Source organism: Theropithecus gelada, chromosome 19 (genome assembly GCF_003255815.1).
Source record: "Theropithecus gelada isolate Dixy chromosome 19, Tgel_1.0, whole genome shotgun sequence".
Classification (NCBI taxonomy): domain Eukaryota; kingdom Metazoa; phylum Chordata; class Mammalia; order Primates; family Cercopithecidae; genus Theropithecus; species Theropithecus gelada.
Genome location: NC_037687.1, coordinates 4,805,095 through 4,832,230, shown reverse-complemented (window position 1 = coordinate 4,832,230; position 27,136 = coordinate 4,805,095). Strand labels below are relative to the sequence as shown.

The 27,136-nt window shown below is 52.5% G+C and overlaps 1 protein-coding gene across 4 annotated transcripts in view; it reads left to right on the top strand.

Annotated features, from left to right (window-relative positions):
• The first annotated feature begins 6,200 nt into the window (after positions 1 to 6,200).
• Positions 6,201 to 27,136, top strand: part of PLIN3 (perilipin 3) — a 28,778-nt gene continuing 7,842 nt past the window's right edge. For 2 of the 4 annotated variants that reach the window (XM_025366054.1, XM_025366052.1), the window contains exons 1-6: positions 6,201 to 6,364; positions 12,177 to 12,259; positions 13,563 to 13,761; positions 13,918 to 14,000; positions 20,154 to 20,439; positions 24,898 to 25,097. In XM_025366054.1, the coding sequence (XP_025221839.1) occupies positions 12,194 to 12,259; positions 13,563 to 13,761; positions 13,918 to 14,000; positions 20,154 to 20,439; positions 24,898 to 25,097 (834 nt within the window). In that variant the 5' untranslated portion in view covers positions 6,201 to 6,364; positions 12,177 to 12,193. The remainder of the gene's footprint in view (positions 6,365 to 12,176; positions 12,260 to 13,562; positions 13,762 to 13,917; positions 14,001 to 20,153; positions 20,440 to 24,897; positions 25,098 to 27,136) is intronic. The other 2 variants (XM_025366055.1, XM_025366056.1) reach the window with 2 other exon arrangements.

Below are 27,136 nucleotides of genomic sequence, written 5' to 3'. Positions count from 1 at the left end.
TTTTTTTTTTTTTTTTTTTTTTTTGAGACACTGCAACCTCCGACTCCTGGGTTCAAGCAATTCTCCTGTCTCAGCCTCCCGAGTAGCTGGGATTACAGACATGCGCCACCATGCCTGGCTAATTTTTTTTTTTTTTTTTTTGAGACAGAGTCTCGCTCTGTCGCCCAGGCTGGAGTGCAGTGGCTGGATCCCAGCTCACGGCAAGCTCCGCCTCCCAGGTTTACGCCATTCTCCTGCCTCAGCCTCCCGAGTAGCTGGGACTACAGGCGCCCGCCGCCTCACCTGGCTAGCTTTTTGTATGTTTTTTAGTAGAGACGGGGTTTCACTGTGTTAGCCAGGATGGTCTCGATCTCCTGACCTTGTGATCCGCCCGTCTCGGCCTCCCAAAGTGCTGGGATTACAGACTTGAGCCACTGCGCCCGGCCTCTTTTGGGTACTTTTAGTAGAGACGGAGTTTCACCATATAGTTCAAGCTGGTCTCGAACTCCTAACCTCAGGTGATCCACACGCCTCAGCCTCCCAAAGTGCTGGGATTACAGGCGTGAGCCACCGCACCCGGCCAGGTCCCAAAAGTCTTAATACAATCCTGCCATCCCGTGTCTGTCTCCAGGGCTGCCCAGCACAGTGTGGCACACAGCAGGTGCTTAATAATTATTTGTTGAATGACTGCATATTCAGTGAATTGCCGGCCTGGCTCACACTCAATAGGACATGCTTGAAAACGGATGGATGGATGGAGGGAAGGAAGGGTCAGAGGAGAGACAGGGAACACCTGTGCCAGGCAGGGACCCCCATGTGGGACCAGCAGTGCCACCTTGTGGCAGTATGCTCACCGCCGTTCCCCTACTCTCAGTGAGAAAGAACTAGGAGTCCTAGAATTGGGAGGGGGTGGAGAGGGAAAGAAAGAAAAGAAGGAGTAGAAAATGTCAAAAACAAAGACTTTCTGGGCACAGTGGCTCATGCCTGTAATCCCAGCACTTTGGGAGGCTGAGGCGGGTGGATCACCTGAGGTCAGGAGTTCGAGACCAGCCTGGCCCACATGGCAAAACCCTGTCTCTACTAAAAATACAAAAATTAGCCGGGTGTGGTGGCGCATACCTGTAATCCCAGCTACTTGGGAGGCTGAGGCAGGAGAATCGCTTGAACCCGGGAGGCAGAGGTTGCAGTGAGTCGAGATCACGCCACTGCACTCCAGCCTAGGCAACACAGTGAGACTCTGTCTCAAAAAAAATAATAGGACGGATGCCGTGGCTCATGCTTATAATCCCGCACTTTGGGAGGCTGAAGTGGGTGAGTCACGAGGTCAGAAGATCGAGACCATCGTGACTAATACGGTGAAACCCCATTTCTGCTAAAAATAAAAAAATTAGCCAGGTGTGGTCACTGGCTACTCGGGAGGCTGAGGCAGGAGAATGGCGTGAACCCAGGAGGTGGAGCTTCCAGTGAGCCGAGATTACGCCACTGCACTCCAGCCTGGGCAACAGAGCAAGACTCCAACTCAAAAACTAATAACGATAATAAGTAAATAAATAAATAGTGCCAGGCGCGGTGATTCACGCCTATAATCCCAACACTTTGGAAGGCTGAGGCGGGTGGATCTCGAGGTCAAGGAGTTCAAGATCTGCCTGGCCAACGTGGTGAAACCCTGCCTCTACTAAAAATTCAAAAAATTAGCCGGGCGTTGTGGTGGGCACCTGTAATCCCAGCTACTCGGGAGGCTGAGGCAGAGAATTGCGGGAACCCAGGAGGTGGAGCTTGCAGTGAGCCGAGATCGTGCCACTGCACTCCAGCCTGGGCGACAGAGCGAGACTCTGTCTCAAAAATAAATAAATAAATAAAAATTAAAAGAAAATGGGAATCAGGCTGCTGAATAATGTAATGAAATAGCCTAGAAAACAGCAGCTATCTCATTTTCGTTTTTGAGACAGGGTCTTGCACTGTTACCCAGGCTGGAGTGCAGTGGTGCGATCTTGGCTCACTGCAACCTCCACCCCTCCAGTCTCAAGCGATCCTTCCACCTCAGTCTGTGGAGAAGCTGGGATTACAGGCATGGGTCACCATGTCTGGCTAATTTTTTTTTTTTATATACTTTAAGTTCTAGGGTACAGCACAACGTGTAGGTTTGTTACATATGTATACACGTGCCATGTTGGTGTGCTGCACCCATTAACTCGTCATTTACATTAGGTATTAATGCTATCCCTCCGCCCTCCCCCCAACCTACGACAGGCCCCGGTGTGTGATGTTCCCCAACCTGTGTCCAACTGTTCTCATTGTTCAATTCCCACCTATGAGTGAGAACATGCAGTGTTTGGTTTTCTGTCCTTATGATAGTTTGCTGAGAATGATGGTTTCCAGCTGCATCCATGTCCCTACAAAGGACATGAACTCATCCTTTTTCACGGCTGCATAGTATTCCATGGTGTATATGTGCCACATTTTCTTAATCTAGTCTGTCATTGATGGACATTTGGGTTAGTTCCAAGGCTTTGCTATTGTGAATAGTGCCGCAATAAACATATGTGTGCATGTGTCTTTATAGCAGCATGATTTATAATCCTTTGGGTATATACCCAGTAATGGGATGTCTAGGTCAAATGGTATTTCTAGTTCTAGATCCTTGAGGAATCGCCACACTGTCTTCCACAATGGTTGAACTAGTTTACAGTCCCACCAATAGTGTAAAAGTGTTCTTATTTCTCCACATCCTCTCCAGCACTTGTTGTTTCCTGACTTTTTAATGATTGCCATTCTAACTGGTGTGAGATGGTATCTCATTGTATACCAGGCTAATTTTTGCATTTTTGGTAGAGACAGGATTTCACCATATTGGCCAGGTTGGTCTTGAACTGAGCTCAAGTGATCCGTCCACCTTGGCTTCCCAAAGTGCTGGGATTACAGGAGTGAGCCACCTTGCCCAGCCAACTGTAGCTATTTCTTTCTTTTTTTCTTTTTTTGTTTTTTGAGATGGAGTTTCACTCTTGTTGCCCAGGCTGGAGTGCAATGGTGCATTCTCGGCTCACTGCAACCTCCGCCTCCCGGGTTCAAGTGATTCTCCTACCTCAGCCTCCCGAGTAGCTGGGCCCACACCCACAGTAGCTATTTCTTACCTCTCACCCTGGGGCTGTGGGAGGCCAGGCAGGGACTTCTGGGCAGATGTTGCCCTCAAGAAGAACCGAAAGCCTGGGAGATGACTGTCTCAAAAAAAAAAAAAAAAAAAAAAGACTGGGCATGGTGGCTCACGCCTGTAATCCCAGCACTTTGGGAGGCCGAGGCGGGCAGATCACAAGGTCAGGAGATCGAGTCCATCCTGGCTAACATGGTGAAACCTCGTCTCTACTAAAAATACAAGAAAAAAGCCGGACATGGTGGCGGGCGCCTGTAGTCCCAGCTACTCGGGAGGCTGAGGCAGGAGAATGGCGTGAACCCGGGAGGCGGAGCTTGCAGTGAGCCGAGATTGCGCCACTGCACTCCAGCCTGGGCGACAGAGTGAGACTCTGTCTCTCTGTCTCAAAAAAAAGGGCGTTTGGCAAAATCACCAGGGCTCATCCCCTAGACCAGAGTTATTTTGTTACTCAAGTCCACCAAGAAGCTGAGGGTTACCAGGCAAATCTCCCACTGACCTTGAATCTTGGATGAGTCACTTCCCCTCTCTGAGCCATCCCTGCCCTCCCCTCCTCCCTCCCTCTCACTCACTCTACTCCAGCCACAGGGCCCTCCTCACTGTTCTAGGTGCCGGGTGCAGTCCTGCCTCAGGGCCTTTGCATGGACTGTGCCTGCTGCCTGGAATGCTGTTCCCCCTAACTGGACATGGTTCCCTCCTGACCTCTCTCTCTTCTCTTCTTGGATGTCACTCAGAAAGGCCTCCTCTGACCTCCCTACAAAAAACTGCAGCCCCATCGGGTGCAGTGGCTCACGCCTGTAATCCAGCACCTTGGGATGCCACGGCTGGTGGATCACGTGAGGTCAGGAGTTCAAGACCAGCTTGGCCAACATGGTGAAGCCCTGTCTCTACTAAAAAAAATACAAAAATTGGCCAGGCATGGTGGCACAGGCCTGTAATCCCAGCCACTTGGGAGGTCGAGGCACGAGAATTGCTTGAACGTGGGAGGCGGACGTTGCAGTGAGCCGAGATCGTGCCACTGCACTCCAGTCTGGGTGACAGAGTGAGACTCCGTCTCAAAAACAAAAAACAAGAACAAAAACCCTGCAGCCCCCACATTCGTCTTTTCCTTTGCTGTCCTACCACGTGACCCATTGTAAAGTTCACTCACTTATCTTGTTCCTTGTTCATCTCTCGCACTGGTTAGTGAGTGTCACGAGGGCTGGAATTCTTATCTGTTTAGCTCACCGCTGTGCCCAGTGCAAGGACTCCATAAATATGGTTGAATGAGTGAATGAGAAGGAAAAAGTCTGTTACAAATGTCAAGGAATGGGGTCTCAGATTCACTTGAGAATCTCACTAACTCCCTGAAGTTACTTAAATTTAAACATTCAGGTCAAGTGCAGTGTCTCACACTTGTAATCCCAGCCCTTTAGGAGGCCAAGGCAGGTGGATCACTTGAGGCCAGGAATTTGAGACCAGCCTGGCCAACATGGTGAGTCCTCATCTCTACCAAAAATACAAAAATTAGCCGGGTGTGGTGGCACGCACCGGTAATCCCAGTTACTTGGGAGGCTGAGGCAGGAGAACCGCTTGAACCCGGGAGGTAGAGGTTGTAGTAAGTCGAGATTGCACCATTGCACTCCAGCCTGGGCGACAGAGCAAGACTCTGTCTCAAAAAAAAAAAAAAAAAAAAAAAAAAAAAAATTTAAACATTCAGCTTCTCACTGTGCATTATCCACATGGTGCTTTTGGCTACAGTGTTGGATGGCACACAATTCTAGAACACTCTTAACATTGCAGAAAGTTCTATTGGACAGTGCTAGCATAGACCCTGTCCTCACCCACCCCCCAGAAAAATGCAATCACAGACACCCAATTTTTCCCATGTTCTTTCTAAAGCTACCAGAAGCTTCATTCTATTCAAATAATTTAGCAGAAGTGGCAAACCGGTGGCCCCTGGGCTGGACACAGCCCCTGTTGTTCCCTAACAGGCAGGACATGTCTACGGCTTGAACTTCCTGTGGATCTGTGACTCCCCAGGTGGGTCTCCCATAGGGCACTGCTCTCCCCTGCCCCTCTAAGCAGAGCATCACTGCCACCTCCTCAGCAGAAATATTCATCTCCTCCTTGGCCCCTAGGGCCATCTGAGATTGAGACCTTGGTTTATAGACCAAGAAGATAAAGAATTTGGGTGGTGGAGAGGGGCGGGGTAAAAATCCAGGCGGAGGCAGCTTCAGGAAGAGGTTGATCCAGCAGTCACAGAGCCTGGAACCTGACGGCTGCCTTGCCCCTGGCTGACCCTCTCCAGGCCTCAGTTTCCCCCTCCGCAAAACAGGGATGATAAAAAGTCAATATAGTGCTGGGAGGTCTGATGCTGGGCAGGTCGGGCTGGAGGCTGGACGAGTTCCCTGTGGTGGTTCAAGTCGCTCATATAGCTGGGTTGGGCCGGGTGCGGTGGCTCACACCTGTGATCCCAGCACATTGGGAGGCCCAGACGGGCAGATCCCTTGAGGTCAGGAGTTCGAGACCAGCCTGGCCAACATGGTGAAACCCCGTCTCTACCAAAAATACAAAAATTAGCCGGGCCTGGTGGCACGTGTCTGTAATCCCAGCTACTCAGGAGGCTAAGGCAGGAGGATCTCCTGAACCCAGGAGGTGGAGGCTGCAGTGAGCCAAGGTCGTGCCACTGCACTCCAGCCTTAATGACAGAGCGAGACTGCGTCTCGGAAAAAAAAAAGTGTGTGTATGTATATATATATAGCTGGGTTGCAGCCCATAGTGGAGGGCCTGGCCCCTGACGCGCTGGCGAGGGTCACCCTGCAACTCTCCTGGGGTTCTAGCAGCCTCAGTTTGGCCATAGGGGAAATGGGCGACCTAGGGAATCCCAGCACCCGTGCGGCGCCCCCGATCGCACTCACCTCCCAGGGCCAACTTCATAGGGTCCCCAGCTGCGGAGCGGGGGGGTCCCGTGACTGGGACAGGCGTGGTCCAGGAGTGCCCCCTCCCCTTCAGGGCGTGTAGTCCTTCCCGTACTTCTTAAGTGACTTGGCGAGGGGCGGGGCCTAGTGGAGGCGGGCTAGGGAGGAGAGGGGCGGGCCTGGCCCGGGCATTCCCTCAACCTGATTGGTTCTCTCGCCCGTCACTCCCTTGCGCCCCCAACCCACCGCGCAGTAAAAGCCAGCCCCGCCCCGGCCCTGACGGTTTCAAGGCTGGTCTGGAAGCCGCAGTTATTGTGCCTGGGACGTCCAGTTGACCGCGGTGAGTGGCGGGGGTCCCTCAGTTGAGCTGGGGGGCGGTGTCCACCGAGTCCTGGGGCACCCCAGGGGCGGAGGGGTCGGGGAGGGCCTTTCTCGGGGTGGGATTTGCTGGACTCTGCGGCCTGGGGAGGGGTCTTCAGCCCAGGCTGGTCACCCCTCCCCCCAGAAAAATCCAACGTCTGCAACGGAGCTTGAACTTTGAAACCCTCTTCTCACTTCCTGGGACTTTTGAGGGGCGAAAGAGCCCCCTAGAAGGGGTGATATTGAGGGAGGTGGGCTAAATACCGCCCCCGCCAGGTTTTCTCTAAATTTTGATCAGTTTGCTTGCTTTTGGAAACGCAATTTGCAGGCAAGTTTCCTCCTGCGGGCAGAAACTTCGCCCTCCCTTCCGGGGTCTTCAGAGACACCCCCCGCCACCGTAAAGCCGCCTGCCCTCCAGATGGTTTTGCCACGGGCGTTGGAAGGGGCGTTGCCCCGGCTCCTGGCGCCCCCAACTGCTTCTGGGGAGGTCTTGGGCAAATCCTCCCCGCTTCCCTCGGGTGGGCGTGGCGGCGAGATGGCTTAAAAGTAGGAAGGCCTACCCCTTAACTGCTTTGGGGTTCTTGTCCCGGCTGGGCCTAGCAGTGGGACCTGGGGCTCTTGGAATTTTTGAAGTCCAGTCTTAGCATGCCCTGAAGTTGCTGGATGACTGGGTCTGGCCTGGAACTCCCCTTCTGGAGCCAGCGGCAAGGCAGGTCACTGACCCCCAGGGGTTTCATAGGGCGTTGACATCTGCAGTGGCCACCCTTGCTTTAACCAGTTCCAGAAAGTCATGGTGGACAGAGGGGACGGGAGGAAGCTGCCTGAGTCCTAAGTGGGGCTTGGGAATCTGTCGAGGCCAGGACTTTGATGCCTGCCTACCTGGCTGCCTGCCCAGGTGAGCTCAGGCTCCGAAGGAGGTGAGAAGAATAGATTTAGGCAGTGATCACTGGGACGTAGGTATATCTTCTCACCTGACTTCCCAGTTGGGGGACTTTTGTACCTGACAGGAAGCTGGTTCCTGGCTGGCTGTAACCCTTTGTCCGTGGAAGCCAGAGTGCGGTGAGATGGTTTATGGAGCTCTTACTATGTGCCAGGCATGGAGCTGAGCTTCCCCGGAGCAGTGTCTCCTCCAGTCCACAGGAACTCCAGCCTCTTGTGAAACTTATACCCATTTCACAGATGTGGCAAGCAAGGCTCCTAGGGAATGCTGCCTGCCCAAACTCCTATTCCTAGTGAGTTGCCAAACTGGGATTAGAACCCACTCTGGACTGGGCACGATGACTCACGCCTGTAATCCCAGCACTTTGGGAGGCTGAGGTGGGCAGATCATTTGCAGTCAGGAGTTCGAGAATAGCCTGGTCAACATGGTGAAACCCCACCGCTACTAAAAATATGAAAATTAGCTGAACCTGGTGGCAGGCGCCTGTAATCCCAGATACTCTGGAGGCTGAGGCAGGAGAATCCCTTGAACCTGGGAGACGGAGGTTGCAGTGAGCTGAGATCGCGCCACTGCACTCCAGCCTGGGTGACACAGCAAGACTTCATCTCAAAGAAAAAACAAAAACAAAAACAAAAAGAGAACCCAATCTGGACTCCAGATCCAGTGCTCGCAAAACATCATTTTGCTGAGTTCTGCTTAGGGGACATCGAAGCAAGGCCACCAGGAGGTGGGGCCTCATTCCTCTGGAAAAGATGCTCAGAGTCAAGGCCACAGGTTCTTAGGCTCACACCAGAATTCCCCGGGAAAGCAGGCCATAAGGCAGGCATGACCTTTAGCCACATTTTTTTTTTTTTTTTTTTTTTTTTGAGACGGAGTCCCGCTCTGTCGCCCAGGCTGGAGTGCAGTGGCCGGATCTCAGCTCGCTGCAAGCTCCGCCTCCCGGGTTTATGCCATTCTCCTGCCTCAGCCTCCCGAGTAGCTGGGACTACAGGCGCCCACCACCTCGCCCGGCTAGTTTTTTGTATTTTTTAGTAGAGACGGGGTTTCACCGTGTTAGCCAGGATGGTCTCGATCTCCTGACCTTGTGATCCGCCCGTCTCGGCCTCCCAAAGTGCTGGGATTACAGGCTTGAGCCACCGCGCCCGGCCTAGCCACATTTTTTTTTGAGATGGAGTCTTCCTCTGTCACCCAGGCTGGAGTGTAGTGGTACGGTCTTGGCTCACTGCAACCTCTGCCTCCCAGGTTCAAGCAATTCTCCTACCTCAGCCTCCCAAGTAGCTGGTACCTGCCAAGTAGCTGGTGCCTGCCACCATACCCGCGCCTAATTTTCGTAATTTTGTATGTAATTTTGTATATTTAGAGATGGGGTTTCACTATGTTGGCCAGGCTGGTCTCGAACTCCTGACCTAGTGATCCACTCGCCTCAGCCTCCCAAAGTGCTGGGATTACAGGCCCGTGCCCGACCCTTTATCCTCATATTACAGGTGAGATGACCGAGGCCAGAGAAGGGGAAGGTGCCTTGCTCCAGCGAGCGAGCACAGCAGAGGTGGAGCTGGGACTCCTGGCTTTCCCCTGAGAACCTCATCTGATGATGGTGTCCCTGCTTCATCTCACTTGTCCAGGAAAATGGAGTTGTGGCTTCATCCCACTTGCATAGACTCACCTGGGGAGCCCCGTCCTCCCCATACCCCTGACCTGGGCTTCATAGCTCTGCAGTGCAGGCAGGCATGTTATCTCACTTTCAAAAAAAAAAGCCTGCATTTTGACTGGGTGCGGTGGCTCACGCCTGTAATTCTAGCAGTTTGGGAGGCCAAGTGGGGCAGATCCCTTGAGCTCAGGAGTTCAAGACCAACCTGGGCAATATGGCGAAACCCTATCTCTACTAAAAACAAAAAAACAAAAAAACAAAAAACACGGCCGAGTGCGGTGGCTCACGCCTGTAATCCCAGCACTTTGGGAGGCTGAGGCGGGTGGATCACAAGGTCAGGCGCTCAAGACCAGCCTGACCAACATAGTGAAACCCCATCTCTACTAAAACTACAAAAAATTAGCCGGATGCGGTGGTGCATGCCTGTAATCCCAGCTACTCGGGAGGCTGGGGCAGGAGAATCGCTTGAACCTGGGAGGTGGAGGTTGCAGTGAGCTGAAATCACGCCACTGCACTCCAGCCTGGGCGACAGAGCAAGACTCCCTGTCAAAAAAAAAAACCACCCCCCCCCCCCGCCCAACACACACACACACAAATTAGCCAGGTGTGATAGTGCGTGCCTGTAGTCCCAGCTACTTACAAGATCAAGGTGGGAGAATCTCTTGAGCGTAGGAGGCAGAGGTTGCAGTGAACCGAGATCGCACCACTACACTGCAGCCTGGGCAACAGAGTGGAAATCCGTCTCGAAAAAGAAAAAAATAGTTTGCCCTATTTAACACATTTTATCCCTTGACTAGATCTTTGTCCATGTCATGTCAGTTACATTTAGTCTTTTGTCTTTTGTTTTCTTTCTTTCTTTCTTTCTTTCTTTCTTTTTTTTTTTTTTGAGATGGAGTCTTGCTCTGTCACCCAGGCTGGAGTGCACTGGTGAGATATCAGGTCACTGCAACCTCCACCTCCTGGGTTCAAGTGATTCTCCTGCGTCAGCCTCCTGAGTAGCTGGGATAACTAAACATGGAGGTGTGCACCACCACACCTGGCTAGTTTTTGTATTTTTAGTAGAGACAGGGTTTCGCCATGTTGGCCAGGCTGGTCTCCACCTCCTGACCTCAGGTGATCCTCCTGCCTCGGCCTCCCAAAGTGCTGGGATTACAGGCGTGAGCAACCACATCCAGCCCATGTCAGTTACATTTAAATCTGATTCTTTTTTTTTTTTTTTTTTTTGAGACAGAGTCTCGCTCTTGTCACCCAGGCTGGAGCGCAGTGGTGCAATCTTGGCTCACTGCAACCTCCGCTTCCCAGATTCCAGCAATTCTTCTGCCTCAGCCTCCCGAGTAGCTGGGATTACAGGCATTCTCCACCACACCTGTCTAATTTTGTATTTTTAGTAGAGATGGGATTTCTCCATGTTGTTCAGGCTGGTCTTGAACTCCTCACCTCAGGTGATCCACCTGCCTCAGCCTCCCAAAGTGCTGGGATTACAGGCGTGAGCCACCATGCCCGGCCTTTAAATCTCATTCTTTAGCCACTGCATTGGGATACACTTGTTTTTGTTTTTGGTTTTGGTTTTGTTTTTTGAGACGGAGTCTCACTCTGTTGTACAGGCCGGAGTGCAGTGGCACGATCTCAGCTCACTGCAATCTCCGCTTCCCAGGTTCAAGCAATTCTCCTAACTCACCCTCCTGAGTAGCTGGGAGTACAGGTGCACACCACCATCCCTGGCTAATGTTTATATTTTTAGCAGAGACAGGGTTTCACCATGTTGGTCAGGCTGGTCTCGAACTCCTGACCTCAGGTGATCCGCCCGCCTCGGCCTCCCAAAGTGCCAGGATTCTAGGCGCGAGCCGCTGTGTCTGGCCACTCTTGTTGTTATCTTATTCCCCTTTCGCTCGGCATCCAGGTTGTTTCCAGTGTCATGTTGTGGCCAGTAAGTCCACACAGCTCTGCCCATGCGGAAACACAGGTGTGGGATCTTCCCCGAAGTGAGGTTTCTGGGTCAAGGGGAAGATGGCTCTTGGAACTTGACAGCTATTGGCAAATTGTCCTCTACAGAGGTTTTAGGTCATACCTGGCTTCCTGGAGAACAGGTGAGCCCTGGAAGGGACTGTTCCCAAGCCTTGCTTCCTGACGTGTATCCCAGGGACCAGCTGTATCAACACTGCCTGGGAGCCTTTTAGAAATGCAGGGGCGCAGTGGCTCACGCCTATAATCCCAGCACTTTGGGAGGCCGAGACGGGTGAATCACGAGGTCGGGAGATCAAGACCATCCTGGCTAACATGGTGAAACCCCGTCTCTACTAAAAAATACAAAAAATTGGCCAGGTGTGGTGGCACGCGCCTGTAGTCCCAGCTACTCAGGAGGCTGAGGCAGGGGAATTGCTTGAACCTGGGAGGTGGAGGTTGCAGTGAGCTGGGATCGTGCTACTGCACTGCAGCTTGGTGACAGAGCAAGACTCTGTCTCAGAAAAAAAAAAAAAAAAAAAAAAGGATACCATCTCTACCCAAAAAGAAAAAATTAACTAGGTGTGGTGGTGTGTGCCTATAGTCCTAGTTACTTGGGAGGCTGAGGCAGGAGGATCCCTTAAAGCCAGGAGTTGGAGGTTGCAGTGAGCTGTGATTGCACCACTGTACTCCAGCCTGGGTGACAGAGCAAGATCCTGTCTTTAACAAAAAAAAAAGAAAGGGTTGGGTGTGGTGGCTCACACCTGTAATCCCAGCACTTTGGGAGGTCAAGGTGGGTGGAACACGAGGTCAGGAGTTCGAGACCAGCCAGGCCAATATGATGAAACCCGGTCTCTACTAAAAGTACAAAAATTAGCTGGGCATGGTGGTGGGTGCCTGTAGTCCCAGCTACTCAGGAGGCTGAGGCAGGAGAATCGCTTGAAACCGGGAGGCGGAGGTTGCAGTGAGCCCAGATTGCCCCACTGCACTCCACCATGGGCAACAGAGTGAGACTGTCTCCAAAGAAAAGAAAGAAAGAAAAAACAGATGGGGGGCCAGGTGAGCCCCATCCCGAAGCTTTAGAATCAGCACTTGCTGTTGAACAAAGTCCAGAGGTCACTCTTGTGCCTGCTAAGGACTGAAAGGCATGGCTGTAAGTCATGGGCAGGTATGAACCCTGTCTTCCAGCTGCAGCGTGGGCCTGGACTTTTTCCTAGAAGGTGGGGCCAGGCAGGCTGTACCTGACTGTTCCTCTCTCCACAGTGTCTGTTGCAGAGACCATGTCTGCCAACGGGGCAGAGGCTGATGGCAGCACCCAGGTGACAGCGGAAGAACCGGTACAGCAGGTGAGGAAGGGCCAGGACCAGGGACTGCCCCGACCCTGTGATTCTTGTGCAATGAGGCTTCCCACACCAGGGTGCCCTGGCAGGGAGCCAGGGATATACCGGCAGCCCATGGAACCAGAGAGGTTTATTCCTCGGTGGGGTACAGACCACTCACTGGTGTCCCCAATTGGGAGCGGGGGAATCTCAAAGGCCCTTGGAGGGCCTGAGGGGTCAGGGTTCTGTCTGAAACTACATGCCCTCCACAACCGCTAAGCCAAATCTTCCTCACCTCTGAAGTCTCTCTCAGGGGCCTCCTAGGAAGCCAGTTTCTATTCCAGATCTCTCATCCTCAGGTTATTTTATTTTACATACATATTTTTTGAGATGGAGTCTTGCTCTGTCACCCAGCCTGGAGTGCAGTGGTGACATTTCGGCTCACTACAACCTCTGCCTCCCGGATTCAAACGATTCTCCTGCCTCAGCCTCCCGAGTAGCTGGGGTAACAGGCGTGCGCCACCACGCCCGGCGAATTTTTGTATTTTTAATAGAGACGGAGTTTCACCATATTGGCCAGGCTAGTCTCGAACTCCTGACCCGAAGTGACCTGCCCGCCTCAATCTCCCAAAGTGCTTGGATTACAGGCATGAGCCACTGCACCTGGCCCCAAAGATAATTAAAATTAAAAAATCAAGTGGTGCACTGGATGTGACCCATGGGCTGTAGTCTGCAGCTCCCAGTTTAGACCCTAACTGCCATGAGAATGGGACTCTTGTCCCTTATCACCACCTGGCACAACGCTGGAATAAACTGCAGGCTCACGTAACTAGGCTGTGTTAAAGGAAGCACACGGGCCGGGCGCAGTGGCTCACGCCTGTCATCCTAGCACTTTGGGAGGCTGAGGTGGGCGAATCATGAGGTCAGGAGTTCAAGACCAGCCTGGCCAACATGGTGAAACCCCGTCTCTACTAAAAATACAAAAACAATTAGCTGGGCATGGTGGCGCCTGTCATCCCAGCTACTCAGGAGGACGAGGCAGGAGAATCGCTTGAACCCAGGAGGTGGAGGTTGCAGCGAGCCGAGGTCACGCCAGTGCACTCCAGCCCTGGTGACAGTGCAAGACTCCGTTTCAAAAAAAAAAATAAAAGGAAGCATGTGGCGAAACCCCAAGGTTCCTGACTTGTGCAAGCACCTGGATGCAAAGTGTGGGTAAACTGAGCCGTTTCACTGGCCAGGAGTGAGAGCAAAACTGCAGGGCACCCTGAGTTTCCGGCTGAGCCCCCCATCCTCCCCCGCCCAGTTTGCCTGAGCCACTTCTCTCTCATAGCCCAGTGTGGTGGACCGCGTGGCCAGCATGCCTCTCATCAGCTCCACCTGCGACATGGTGTCCGCAGCCTATGCCTCCACCAAGGAGAGCTACCCGCATGTCAAGACCGTCTGCGACGCGGCAGAGAAGGGAGTGAGGACCCTCACGGCGGCCGCTGTCAGCGGGGCTCAGCCAATCCTCTCCAAGCTGGAGCCCCAGAGTGGGTGAAGTCCCAGAGGGCACTGAATCCCCCTCCTGGCGCTTTCCCTGGGTGGGGAGTAGAGGGGTCTACCCAGCTCTTGGTGCTGTCCCCCGAACAATTACGAGGTGACCTTCCACCAGTCACATTTGCGTCTTACTTAATTTCTTTTGGCAGTTGCATCAGCCAGCGAGTACGCCCACAGGGGGCTGGACAAGTTGGAGGAGAACCTCCCCATCCTGCAGCAGCCCACAGAGAAGGTAACGATGTCCGCCCTCGGGGGCTCTGCCGAGACAGGGACCTACCTGGGTATGGAGTGCGCTGGTCCCAGCTTAACTAGATAGGCTTGATGGCATCCTCCCTGCTCCCTCTCCTGTTGATTCCCATCCCCACCCCGAATCCACTCCCCACAGGGCAGCTGGAGGGATAACTGCAAAGCCAGCCAGATTACAAGTGCCCGCCACCACACCCGGCTAGTTTTTGTATTTTTAATAGAGATGGAGTTTCACCATGTTGGCCAGGCTGGTCTTGAACTCCTGACCTCAGGTGATCCACCCACCTCGGCATCCCAAAGTGCTGGGATCACAGGAATGAACCACAGTGCCCGGCCTACTTGTTTTTATAATAAAGTTTTATTGGCACATAGCCATGACCGTTTATTTACATATTGTCTATGACTGCTTTCACCCTACAATGGCAAGGTTGAGTAGTTGCGACAGAGACTGTGACCCACAGTACTGAAAATCTTAGTTATGTGGCCCTTTACCCAGAATGTTGACATCCCCATAACGGTTTTATTAGTCAGAAAAGCTTGGAGGCAGGAAAGTCAAAACATCAAAACACCATGTTCCTGGCTGGGTGCGGTGGCTCATGCCCGTAATCCCAGCAGTTTGGGAGGCCAAGGCGGGCGGATCACCTGAAGTTGGGAGTTCAAGACCTGCCTAACCAACATGGAGAAACCTTATCCCTACTAAAAATACAAAATTAGCCAGGCGTGGTGGTGGGTGCCTGTAATCCCAGCTACTTGGGAGGCCGAGGCAGGAGAATCGCTTGAACCCGGGAGGCAGAGGTTGCGGTGATCCGAGATCACGCCATCACACTCTAGCCTGGGCAACGAGAGTGAAACTCTGTCTCAAAAAAAACAAAAACAAAAACAAAACACCTTGCTCTGGCCAGGCGCGGTGGCTCACACCTGTAATCCCAGTACTTTGGGAGGCCAAGGTGGGCAGATCACAAGGTCAGGAGATCGAGACCATCCTGGCAAACACGGTGAAGCCCCATCTCTACTAAAACTTCAAAAAAAAAAGAAAAATTAGCTTGGCGTGGTGGCGTGCACCTGTAGTCGCAGTTGCTTGGGAGGCTAAGGCAGGAGAATCACTTGAACCCGGGAGACAGAGGTTGCAGAGAGCCCAAATTGTGCCACTACACTCCAGCCTGGGTGACAGAGCGAGACTCTGTCTCAAAAAAAAATAAAACAAACAAAAAACACCATGTTCCAAATTGTGTCCTGCCCCTCAGCAGCTGAGTGGCCCTCACACAAGTTACTTTGCCTCTGTGGGCCTCACTGTCTTTCTTTTTTTTTTTTTTTTTTGAGATAGAATTTTGCTCTTGTTGCCCAGGCTGGAGTGCACTGGTACGGTCTCAGCTCACTGCAACCTCTGCCTCCCGGGTTCAAGTGATTCTCCCGCCTCAGCTTCCTGAGTGACTGGGATTACAGGCACCCGCCACCACACCTGGCCAATTTTTGTATTTTTAGTAGAGATGGGGTTTCACCATGTTGGTCAGGCTGGTCTTGAACTCCTGACCTCAGGTAATCCACCTAACTTGGCCTCCCAAAGTCTTGAGATTACAGACATGAGCCACCACACCCAGCCTGGGCCCCACTTTCTTTTCTACAGAATGGCGATGCTGACCTGGGGTTAACACCTGAAGGCCTAGAACAGCGCATGGCTTGTATCAAATGTTGGCTCTTAACATTTAAAAAAAAAATTTTTTTTGAAGCAGGTTCTCGCTCTGTCACCCAGGGTAGAGTGCAGCCTTGAACTCCTGGGCTCAAGCAATCCTCCCATCTCAGCCTCCCAAGTAGCTGGGACCTCAGGCACGCACCACCATGCCTGGCTATGTTTAATTTTTTGTAGAGGTGTGTTTTCCCCATGTTGCCCAGGCTGTTCTCAAACTCCTGGGCTCAACAGATCCTCCCGCCTCAGCTTCCTGAGTAGCTGATACTATAGGTGCATCCACCACGCCTGGCTAGTTTTTGTACTTTTTGTCAAGACGGAATCTCGCCATATTGCCCAGGCCGGTCTCCAACCCTTGAGCTCAAGCAATCCTCCCGCCTCAGCCCCACAAAGTGCTAGAATTATAGGAGTGCGCCACTGTGCCCTTCCTCAGTTTCCCTTAATCACCGCTTTTTAAAGACTCTTGTCTCCAAATACAGTCACATTCTTACCCCTGGGGATCAGGATTTCAGCATATGAATTTGGGGTTGAGGGGGCCGGGCCATAACTCGACCTATAATAGCCTGGGATGAAGAAATGAGGCACAGACCAGGCGCGGTGGTTCACGCCTTAATCCCAGCCCTTTGGGAGGCCAAAGTGGGCAGATCACTTGAGGTCAGGAGTTCGAGACCAACCTGGCCAACATGGCAAAACCCCGTGTCTACTAAAAATACAAAACTTAGCCAGGTGTGGTGGTGAGTGCTTATAATCCCAGCTACTCCGGAGGCTGAAGCAGGAGAATCACTTGAACCCGGGAGGCAGAGGTTGCAGTGAGCCGATATCGCGCCACCGTGCTCCAGCCTGGGCAACAGAGCAAGGCTGTGTCTCAAAACAAAACAAAACAAAACAAAACACCCTCCTTCAGATAAGTGTGAAGCTTAATCGGTTATTGTTTGTGTCCCTAGCTGGGACCAGGGCACAGGCCGCCTGCTTTGTGTCTGTGTCCAGTGCTCAGCGGGCAGCCTGGCACAGGGTAGATGCTTATTTTTTTTAGTGTTTTGAGATGGAGTTTCACTCTTGTTGCCCAGGCTGGAGTGCAATGGTGCGATCTCAGCTCACTGCAACCTCTGCCTCCCGGGTTCAAGCGATTCTCCTGCCTCAGCCTCCCGAGTAGCTGGGATTACAGACATGCACCACCACGCCTGGGTAATTTTGTATTTTTAGTACAGACGGGGTTTCTCCATGTTGGTCAGGCTGGTCTCGAACTCCCGACCTCAGGTGATCTGGCCGCCTCGGCCTCCCAAGGTGCTGGGATTACAGGGGTGAGCCACTACCCCAGCAGGTAGATGCTTATTAAGTATTCAGGGGCTCCATGTCCGCTTCGGCCCAGTGGTTACAGAAGGGCCACCCTCAGGCACCAACTGCTTGCGTCTGGGTCTCTAGCATCAGAAATAGGTGCTCCCTGGGTTGGAGGCAGGACAAGCCAGCCCACATCCCAGCATCCTTGGACTTTCCCTGAGACCGCCTGCAGGGACAGGCAGCTCATTCATCCACTCGATATTGAGTGCCTACTGTATGCCGGGGGGCTCTGCTGTCCCATCATGGTCACACTTCTTTCCTCCCATTTATGCGGAAATGACCTTAGCTGGGAAACAGCAGAGCGGGTGTCAACTTGTACCTTTTTTTTTTTTTTTTGAGACAAGGTCTTGCTCAGTTGTCCAGGCTAGAGTGCAGTGGCATGATCTCGGCTCACTACAGCCTCGACCTCCTAGACTTCGGTAATCCTCCCAGCTCTCAGCTTCCTGAGAAGCTGGGACTACAGGTGTGCACCACCAGACCCGGCTAATTTTTTAGTTTTTTTGTAGGGTGGGGCCTTGCTGTATTGCCCAGGCTGGTCTCTAACTCCTGGGCTAGCCAGGCACGGTGGCTCATCCTCTAATCGCAGCACTTTGGGAGGCTGAGGCGGGTGGATCATGAGATCAGGACAACAGAGCGAGACTCCGTCTCAGAAACAAAACAAAAAACAAACTCCTGGGCTCAAGCAATCCTCCCGCCTGCCTTGGCTTCCCAAAGTGCTGCGGTTACAGTTGTGAGCCACTGTGCCCAGCCATGCCTGCAGCTTATCAGCAAAGGCCAATAGTGGGCTTGGCTGAGGGGGATGGAAACTGCCGAGCTCACAGGAAGATGGCGAAATGTCAGCCAGGAGCCCCCATCGTAGGGCCAAGCCCTTGCATTCCCTTTCTCTCCCACTGATACCGTGGGAGGCCAACAGTCCTTGTGTTTACAGAAGGGATAAGCTCAGGGTGAATTCTTCAAGGTCGTTGAACGGAGCAGCAGCTGGGAGCTTTTTTCTTTTTCTTTTTCTTTTTTTTTTTTTGAGATGGAGTCTCGCTCTATTGCCCAGGCTGGAATGCAGTGGCGTGATCTCAGCCCACTGGAAGCTCTGCCTCCTGGGTTCAAGTGATCTTCCTGCCTCAGCCTCCCGAGTAGCTGGGATTACAGGTGCCCGCCACCATGCCCACCAAATTTTTGTATTTTTAGTAGAGAGGGGTTTCTCCATGTTGGCCAGTCTGGTCTCGAACTCCTGACCTCAGGTGATCCAGCTGCCTCGGCCTCCCAAAGTGCTGGGATTATAGCGTGAGTCACCGTGCCTGGCCAATTTTTGTATGCTTTGTAGGGGTGAGGTCTTACTGTGTTGCCCAGGCTGGTCTCATACTTTTGGGCCCAAGCGATCCTCCCACCTCGGCCTCCCAAAGTGCTGGGATGACAGGTGCGAGCCACCATGCCTGGCCTGCTGTGAGCTCTTGACTTTTTGAGAGGCGCAATATCCTCTCAATTCTGGGCCCTGTGAGTTTTTTCCCCCTTTGTAAAGAGGTAACTTTCCCCAGGTTCTGGGGAACGGTGGTGTTGTCAGAGCTACATTTTAATCCGGGCCAGTGTGAGAACGTGCATGTTCAGTGAGTGTAGTGCTGCTGTTAAAACCTGACTCTCGGGGGTGGTGGCTCAAACGCCTATAATCCCAGCACTTTGGGAGGCTGAGGCGGGCAGATCACGAGCTCAGGACATTGAGACCATTCTGGCTAACACAGTGAACTCTGTTTCTACTAAAAATACAAAAAATTAGCCAGGCATGGCGGTGGGCGCCTGTAGTCCCAGCTGCTGGGGAGGCTGAGGCAGGAGAATCGCTTGAACCCGGGAGGTGGAGGTTGCGGTGAGCCGAGATCGCGCCATTGCACTCCAGCCTGGGCAACAAGAGCAAAAACTCTGTCAAAAAAAAAAAAAAGTCGGGCATGGTGGCTCATGATGGCTCACATCCCAGCACTTTGGGAGACCAAGGTGGGCAGATCACGAGGTCAGGAGATCGAGACCATCCTGGCTAACACGGTGAAACCCCATCTCCACTAAAAATACAAAAAATTAGTTGGGTGTGGCGGCGAGTGCTTGTAGTCCCAGCTACTCGGGAGGCTGAGGCAGGAGAATGGTGTGAATCACTGGGAGGCGGAACTTGCAGTGAGCCAAGATCGAGCCACTGCACTCCAGCCTGGGCGACAGAGAGAGACTCCATCTCAAAAAACAAAACAAAACAAAACAAAAAAACAAAAACAGGCAGGGTGCAGTGGCTCATGCCTGTAATCCCAGCACTTTGGGAGGCTGAGGCGGGCAGATAACCTGAGGTCAGGAGTTCGAGACCAGCCTGACCAACATGGTAAAACCCCATCTCTACTAAAAATACAAAATTAGCCGGGCGTGGGTGCATACCTGTAATCCCAGCTACTCGGGAGACTGAGGCAGGAGAATCGCTTGAACCCGGGAGGCGGAGATTGCAGTGAGCTGAGATCATGCCATTGCACTCCAGCCTGGGCAACAAGAGTGAGACTCCATCTCAACAACAACAACAACAAAACAAACAAAACACATAATATTAGCCAGGCGTGGTGGCAGATGCCTGTAATCCCAGCTACTTGGGAGGCTGAGGCAGGAGAACTGCTTGAACCCAGGAGACAGGTTGCAGTGATCTGAGATGGTGTCACGGCACTCCAGCCTGGGCAACAGGGCAAGACCCTATCTCTAAAGAAGGAGGGGATGGGAAGAAGGAAGGGAAGGGAAGAGGAAGAAAAGAAGGAAGGAAAGGGAAGGAAAGAAACGAGGCACAGAGAGGTAGAGTGACTTGCCTGAAGCCACACATCTGAGAAGCAGCAAGCTAGGGACGGAGCCTAGGTAGTCTGGCTGCAGAGTATGAGGTCATGCCCATGACTCCAGACTCGGAGTCACCCGGTGGATGGCACTGCCTGCCTCAGTCTCCCTGGAAGTTGGGGTGCAGGAGAGGGGTGCCCAGGTATGGAGGGAAGGCAGCGATGCTGGGGTCACCTGGGGGATGGCGCTTCCCGCCTCCATCTCCCTGGAAGTTGGGGTGTAGGGGAGGGGTGCCCAGGTATGGAGGGAAGGCAAAGATGCTGATGCTGTTGCCTCTCCTAGGTCCTGGCGGACACCAAGGAGCTTGTGTCGTCCAAGGTGTCAGGGGCCCGAGAGATGGTGTCTAGCGCCAAGGACACGGTGGCCACACGAGTATCGGAGGCGGTGGACGCGACCCGCGGTGCTGTGCAGAGCAGCGTGGACAAGACGAAGTCTGCAGTGACTGGCGGGGTCCAGTCCGTCATGGGCTCCCGCGTGGGCCAGATGGTGCTGAGTGGGGTCGACACGGTGCTGGGGAAGTCAGAGGAGTGGGTGGACAACCACCTGCCCCTTACGGACGCCGAGCTGGGTGAGTGTGGCCAGACGGCTGCTCTGAGACCCCTCCCCAGGCCCCCTAACCGGAAGCCGCTGTTGGCCTCGTGGGGTCTGTCCCTCACTGCTACCTCGTCCCTGCCACCTCTTCCCAGCATCTTGGAATCTCATCAACGCAGTCCCCCTGTGTCCTGCTCACCAGCTCCCACCCTCACCCACCACAGTCACCTCCCCACAGCAGCCACCAGAGGGCGTCTGTGAGCATCTGAATCATAGCCCATCCCTCCTCTGCCCACAGCCCTCCATGGACCCCACCTCCCTTGGGGTCAAGGCCCAAGTCCTCGTCACAGCCAGCCCACAAGGTCCTGCACAACCTGCCCTGTCCTCTCCCCGCCCTCCTCCTCTTCCCCCTTCGCTCACTCCGTTCCTGCATAAATATGTGACTAAACTTGAGATCTCACTGAACCCTGGTGTTCCTGCCAGGCCAGAAATCCCACGTCAGTCATCTCGGTCATATACTTGTACTCCCTGCACTGTTTATTTGATATTCTTCTTTCTTTATTATTTATTTATTTAGAGACAGAGCCTCGCTCTGTCACCTAGGCTGGAGTGCAATGGCGTGATCTTAGCTCACTGCAACCTCCGCCTCCTGGGTTCAAGTGAGTTTCCTGCCTCATCCACCTGAGTAGCGGGGATTACAGGTGCCCGCCACCACGCTTGGCTAATTTTTTGTATTTTTTTTTAAATTTATTTTTATTTTATTTTTATTTATTTATTTATTTTTTGAGATGGAGTCTCTCTCTGTTGCCTAGGCTGAAGTGCAGTGACGCACTCTCGGCTCACTGCAAGCTCCGCCTCCTGGGTTCACGCCATTCTCCTGCCTCAGCCTCCTGAGTAGCTGGGACTACAGGAGCCCGCCACTATGCCTGGCTAATTTTTTGTATTTTTAGTAGAGACGGGAGACAGGGTTTCACCGTGTTAGCCAGGATGGTCTCGATCTCCTGACTTCGTGATCTGCCCGTCTCAGCCTCCCAAAGTGTTGGGATTACAGGCGTGAGCCACCGTGCCCGGCTAATTTTTTGTATTTTTAGTAGAGATGGGATTTCACTATGTTGGCCAGGCTGGTCTCGAACTCCTGACCTCGTGATCCACCCACCTCGGCCTTCCAAAGTGCTGGGATTACAGGCATGAGCCACCGTACCCAACCCTTTTTTATTTGTTTGTTTTAGAAATAGAGTCTCACTCTGTTGCCCAGTCTGGAGTGCAATGGTGCGACCATAGCTCAATGCAGCCTCAAACTCCTGGGTTCAGGCGAGCCTCCCACCTCAGCCTCCCGAGTAGCTGGGACTACAAGCACACAACATCATGCCCAACTAATTTTTGTTTATTTAATTTTTTGTAAAGACGGAGTCTCCCTCTATCATCCCGGCTGATCTGGAACTCCTCAGTTGGAGTGATCCTACTGCCTTAGCACCCCAAAGTGCCGGGATTGGGATTTTTGCAAATAAGAAGCTTAGGATATAGGCAGGGCGCAGTGGCTCATGCCTGTAATCCCAGCACTTTGGTGGGCCGAGGTGGGCGGATCACTTGAAGTCAAGAGTTTGAGACCAGCCTGGCCAACATGGTGAAACCCAGACTCTACTAAAAATACAAAAATTAGCCAGGCATGGTGGTGGTCATCTCTAATCCCAGCTACTCAGGAGGCAGAGGTTGCAGGGAGCCGAGACTGGGCCACTGCACTCCAGCCTGGGCGGCAGAGTGAGGCTCCGTCTCAAAAAAAAAAAAAAAAAGTGTGGGTACAGAAGGATTAAATAAATACATGCAGCCAGGCGCAGTGGCTCACAGCTGTAATCCCAGTACTTTGGGAGTAGGAGGCTGAGGCAGGCGGATCACCTGAGGTCCAGAGTTCGAGACCAGCCTGACCAACATAGAGAAACCCCATCTCTACTAAAAATACAAAATTAGTTGGGCGTGGTGGCCCATGCCTGTAATCCCAGCTAATTCAGGAGGCTGAGGCAAGAGAATCACTTGAACCTGGGAGGCAGAGCTTGTGGTGAGCCGAGACTGTGCCACTGCACTCCAGCCTGGGCAACAGAGCGAGACTCTGTCTCAAAAATAAATAAATACATGCATACATATATATGAACCTATGAACATGGGATGAGGCCGGGCACGGTGGCTCACACCTGTCATCCCAGCACTTTGGAGGCTGAGGTGGGAGGATCAGTTAAGCCCATGAGTTCCTGACCAGCCTGGACAACATAGTGAGACCCTGTCTCTACAAAAAATATAAAAATTAGCTGGGTGTGCTAGTGCACGCCTGTAGTCCCAGTTGCTATTTGAGAGCCTAAGGATCACTTGAGTCTGGGAGTTCAAGGCTACAGTGAGCTATGATCGCACCACTGCACTCCAGCCTGGGCAACAGAGCAAGACCGTACTTCAAAAAATAAAAACCAACAAAACAAACAGATCTAAACATAGGAGAGGTACGGGAAGCCAGGTGCAATGGCTCACACCTGTAAACCTAGCACTTTGGGAGGCTGAGGCGAGCAGATTGCTTGAGTCCAGGAGTTCAAGACCAGCCTGGGCAACACAGTGAGACCCCATTTCTACAAAAAATACAAAAGTTAGCCGGGTGTCTTGCCGTAGTCCCAGCTTCATGCAGTCCCAGCTACTCGGGAGGCCAAGGTTGGAGGATAACTTGAAGCTGGGCGGTTGAGCCTGCAGTAAGCTGAGATCATGCCACTGCACTCTAGCCTGGGCAAAAGATCGAGACCCTGCCTAAAAAAAGAAGAAAAGGTACAGGAAAAAGGCCGGGAGCAGTGACTCATGCCTGTAATCCCAGCACTTTGGGAGGCCAAGGCGGGCAGATCACAAGGTCAGGAGATCAAGACCATCCTGGCTAACACGGTGAAACCCTGTCTCCACTAAAAATACAAAAGATTAGCCAGGTTGAGTCCCAGCTACTCGGGAGGCTGAGGCAGGAGAATGGCGTGAACCCGGGAGGCGGAGCTTGCGATGAGCTGAGATCCCGCCACTGCACTCCAGTCTGGGTGACAGAGTGAGACTCTGTCTCAAAAAAAAAAAAAAAAAAAAGGTACAGGAAAAATATGGTACATATGGTATTCTAATCTTATGGGACCACTATATGAGGTCCGTTGTTGGCTGAAATGTCATTATTCTCTTTTTTTTTTGTTTTGAGATGGCATCTCACTCTCACCTAGGCTGGAGTGCAGTGGTGTGATCTCGGCTCGCTGCAGCCCCACCTCCCGGGTTCAAGTGATTCTCCTACCTCAGCCTCCCAAGTAGCTGGGATTACAGGCTAGTGCCATCAAGCCTGGCTAATTTTTGTATTTTTAGTAGAGATGGGGTTGTTCCATGTTGGCCAGGCTAGTCTTGAACTCGTGGCCTCAAGTGATCTGCCCGCCTTGGTCACCTAAAGTGCTGGGATTGCAGGCATGAACCACTGCACCCGGCCGACACTGTTACAATCTTATGGGACCTCTGTAGTGTATGCGATCCATTGCTGGCTGGAATGCTGTTGTCTCTGCAGGACTGCATAATGAACATTCAGGGCTATATTCACAGGTTGACCAAGGCAGGTCTGGCCTGCGGGCCATCGTTAGACCCTCCCGCTAGTCTAAGGTCTCTGATTCTTGTGAGGTTTGACTTCCCTCATCCCCATTTTGCAGATAGGGAAAACCAAGGCAGAATCCTTTGCTCCCAGGCCTTCGAGGTTTTTTTTTTTTTTTTTTTTTTTTTTTTTTTTGAGACGGAGTCTCGCTCTGTCGCCCAGGCTGGAGTGCAGTGGCCGGATCTCAGCTCACTGAAAGCTCCGCCTCTCGGGTTTATGCCATTCTCCTGCCTCAGCCTCCCGAGTAGCTGGGACTACAGGCGCCCGCCACCACGCCCGGCTAGTTTTTTTGTATTTTTTTTTAAGTAGAGACGGGGTTTCACCGTGTTAGCCAGAATGGTCTCGATCTCCTGACCTCGTGATCCGCCCGTCTCGGCCTCCCAAAGTGCTGGGATTACAGGCTTGAGCCACTGCGCCTGGCCGGCCTTCGAGGTTTATAAGAAGCAGAACTGGGGTATAAACTGGACAGCATGGCCGCGTGCGGTGGCTCACGCCTATAATCACAGCACTTTGGGAGGCCGAGTCGGATGACTCACTGGAGATCAGGAGTTCGAGACCAGGCTGGCCAACATGGTGAAACCCCGTCTCTACTAAAAATACAAAAATTAGCCGGGCATGGTGGCGGGCACCTGTAATCCCAGTTACTTAGGAGGCTGAGGCAGGAGAATCACTTGAACCCAGGAGGCAGAGGTTGCAGTGAGCTGAGATCGCACCACCGCACTCCCACCTGGGTGAGAGAGCAAAACTCCGTCTCTAAATAAATAAATAAAGTGGACAGTGTGATTCCTGGGACCGTCCTCATGGGACGAGCCCAGCTGTGTGTTCTGGTCTTCACAGAGACCCTTCTCCTTTTCCTTGCAGCCCGCATCGCCACGTCCCTGGATGGCTTTGACGTCGCGTCCATGCAGCAGCAGCGGCAGGAGCAGAGCTACTTTGTGCGTCTGGGCTCCCTGTCGGAAAGGCTGCGGCAGCACGCCTATGAGCACTCGCTGGGCAAGCTTCGAGCCACCAGGCAGAGGGCACAGGAGGCTCTGCTGCAGCTGTCGCAGGCCCTAAGCCTGGTGAGGTTCCGGGGGGTTGGGGCCCTGAGCCAGCAGCCTTCACCCCACAGCAGACGCCCACCCAGAGCTCAGTGACTTATTGCCTACCCCTCTGCAGGCTGGCGGGGCCATTCCCGCTTGCTCCTGGCACTGTCTCTGGTTGTACACTCATTTGCTTAGGCTGCTGCCACAAACCACACTGTCTGGGGCCGGGCACAGCGGCTCACACCTCTTTGTGTGAGTCCCCTCAAGTGCTTTGGGAGCCCAAGGCAGGAGGATCGCATGAGTCCGGGGGTTTGAGACCCTCCTGGGCAATACAGCAAGACCCCACCTCTACAAAAAATAATTTAAAACAATTAGCCAGGTGTGGTGGTACATGCCTGTAATCCCAGCTACTTGGGAGGCTGAGGCAGGAGAATCGCTTGAGCCCAGATGTTGGAGGCTGCAGCGAGCTATGATTGTACCACTGCACTCCAGCCTAGTCAACAGAGCAAGAGCCCATCTCAAAAAAAAAAAAAAAAAAAAAAAAATTGCAATCAGGTGGGGTGGTTCATTCCTGTAATCCCAGCACTTTGGGAGGCCCAGGTGGGTGGATCACGAGGTTAGGAGTTCAAGACCAGCCTGGCCAACAGGCTGAAACCCCATCTCTACTAAACATACAAAAATTAGCCAGGCACAATGGCAGGCACCTGTAATCCCAGCTACTCAGGAGGCTGAGGCAGGAGAATCACTTGAACCCGGGCGGCAGAGATTGCAGTGAGCCGAGATCATGTCACTGCTCTCCAGCCTGGGTAACAGAGTGAGAGTCCATCTCAAAAAAAAAAAAAAAAAAACGCACCGTCTGGGAAATGTAAACAACAGATATTTATTTCCTCACATTTCTGGAGGCTGGAAGTCCAAGATCAGAGTGTCCTTTTGGGGCCTCTCTCCTTGACTTGTAGACAGCCATCTTCTCTCCGTGTCTTCACGTGGTCGTCCCTTCCCTCTGTATATGTCTGTGTCCCAATCTGTTTTTTTTCTTTTTTGAGACAGAGCCTCACTCTGTTGCCCAGGCAGGAGTGCAGTGGTGTGATCTCAGCTCATTGCAACCTCTACTTCCCGGGTTCAAGTGATTCTTGGGCCTCCATCTCCCGAGTAGCTGGAATCACAGGCACTTGCCACCACGCCTGACTAATTTTTGTATTTTTAGTAGAGACGGGGTTTCACTATGTTGGCCGGGCTGGTCTTGAACTCCTGACCTCAAGTGATCTGCCCGCCTTGGCCTCCCAAAGTGCTGGGATTACAGACATGAGCCACCGTGCCCAGCTCTAATCTCCTCATTTAAGGAGCCCAACTCTTTATGGATTGGAGCCCACCCTAATAGATAGCTTCATGTACCTTTAATTACCTTTTTTTTTTTTTTTTTTAGAGACAGGGTCTCACTGTGTTTCCCGGGCTGGAGTGCATGAGCATGGCTCACTGCAGCCTCTAAGGTTCACCCATCTTGGAGCATATGTCTGCCATCATTCCTCTTTATTTATTTTTCTTTTCTCTTAAACTTTATGTAATATATAAAAATGAAGTCTCACTGTATTGCCCAGGCTGTTGTGGAGCTCCTGAGCTCGTGATCCTCCCGCCTTGGTCTCCCAAAGCACTGGGATTGCAGAAGTGAGCCTGCTTCATTCCTTTGGAAGGCTGAATCATATTTCATTACAAGCCCTTTTTTTTTTTTTTTTTTTTTTTTTGAGACTGAGTGTGGCTCTGTCACCCAGGGTGGAGTGGAGTGGCGCAATCTCGGCTCACTGCACCCTCCTTCACCCAGGTTCAAGTGATTCTCGTGCGCCAGCCTCCCGATCCCGAGTAGCTGGGATTACAGATGCGCACCACCACGCCCGGCTAATTTTTGTATTTTTAGTAGAGACAGGGTTTCACCATGTTGGTCAGGCTGGTCTCCCAACTCCTGAGCCCAGGTGATGCACTCACCTCGACCTCCCAAGGTGCTGGGATTACGGGCATGAGCCACTGTGGCCAGCCTACAAGCCCTTTTTTTTTTTTTTTTTTTTTTTTTTTTGCTTAGGGGG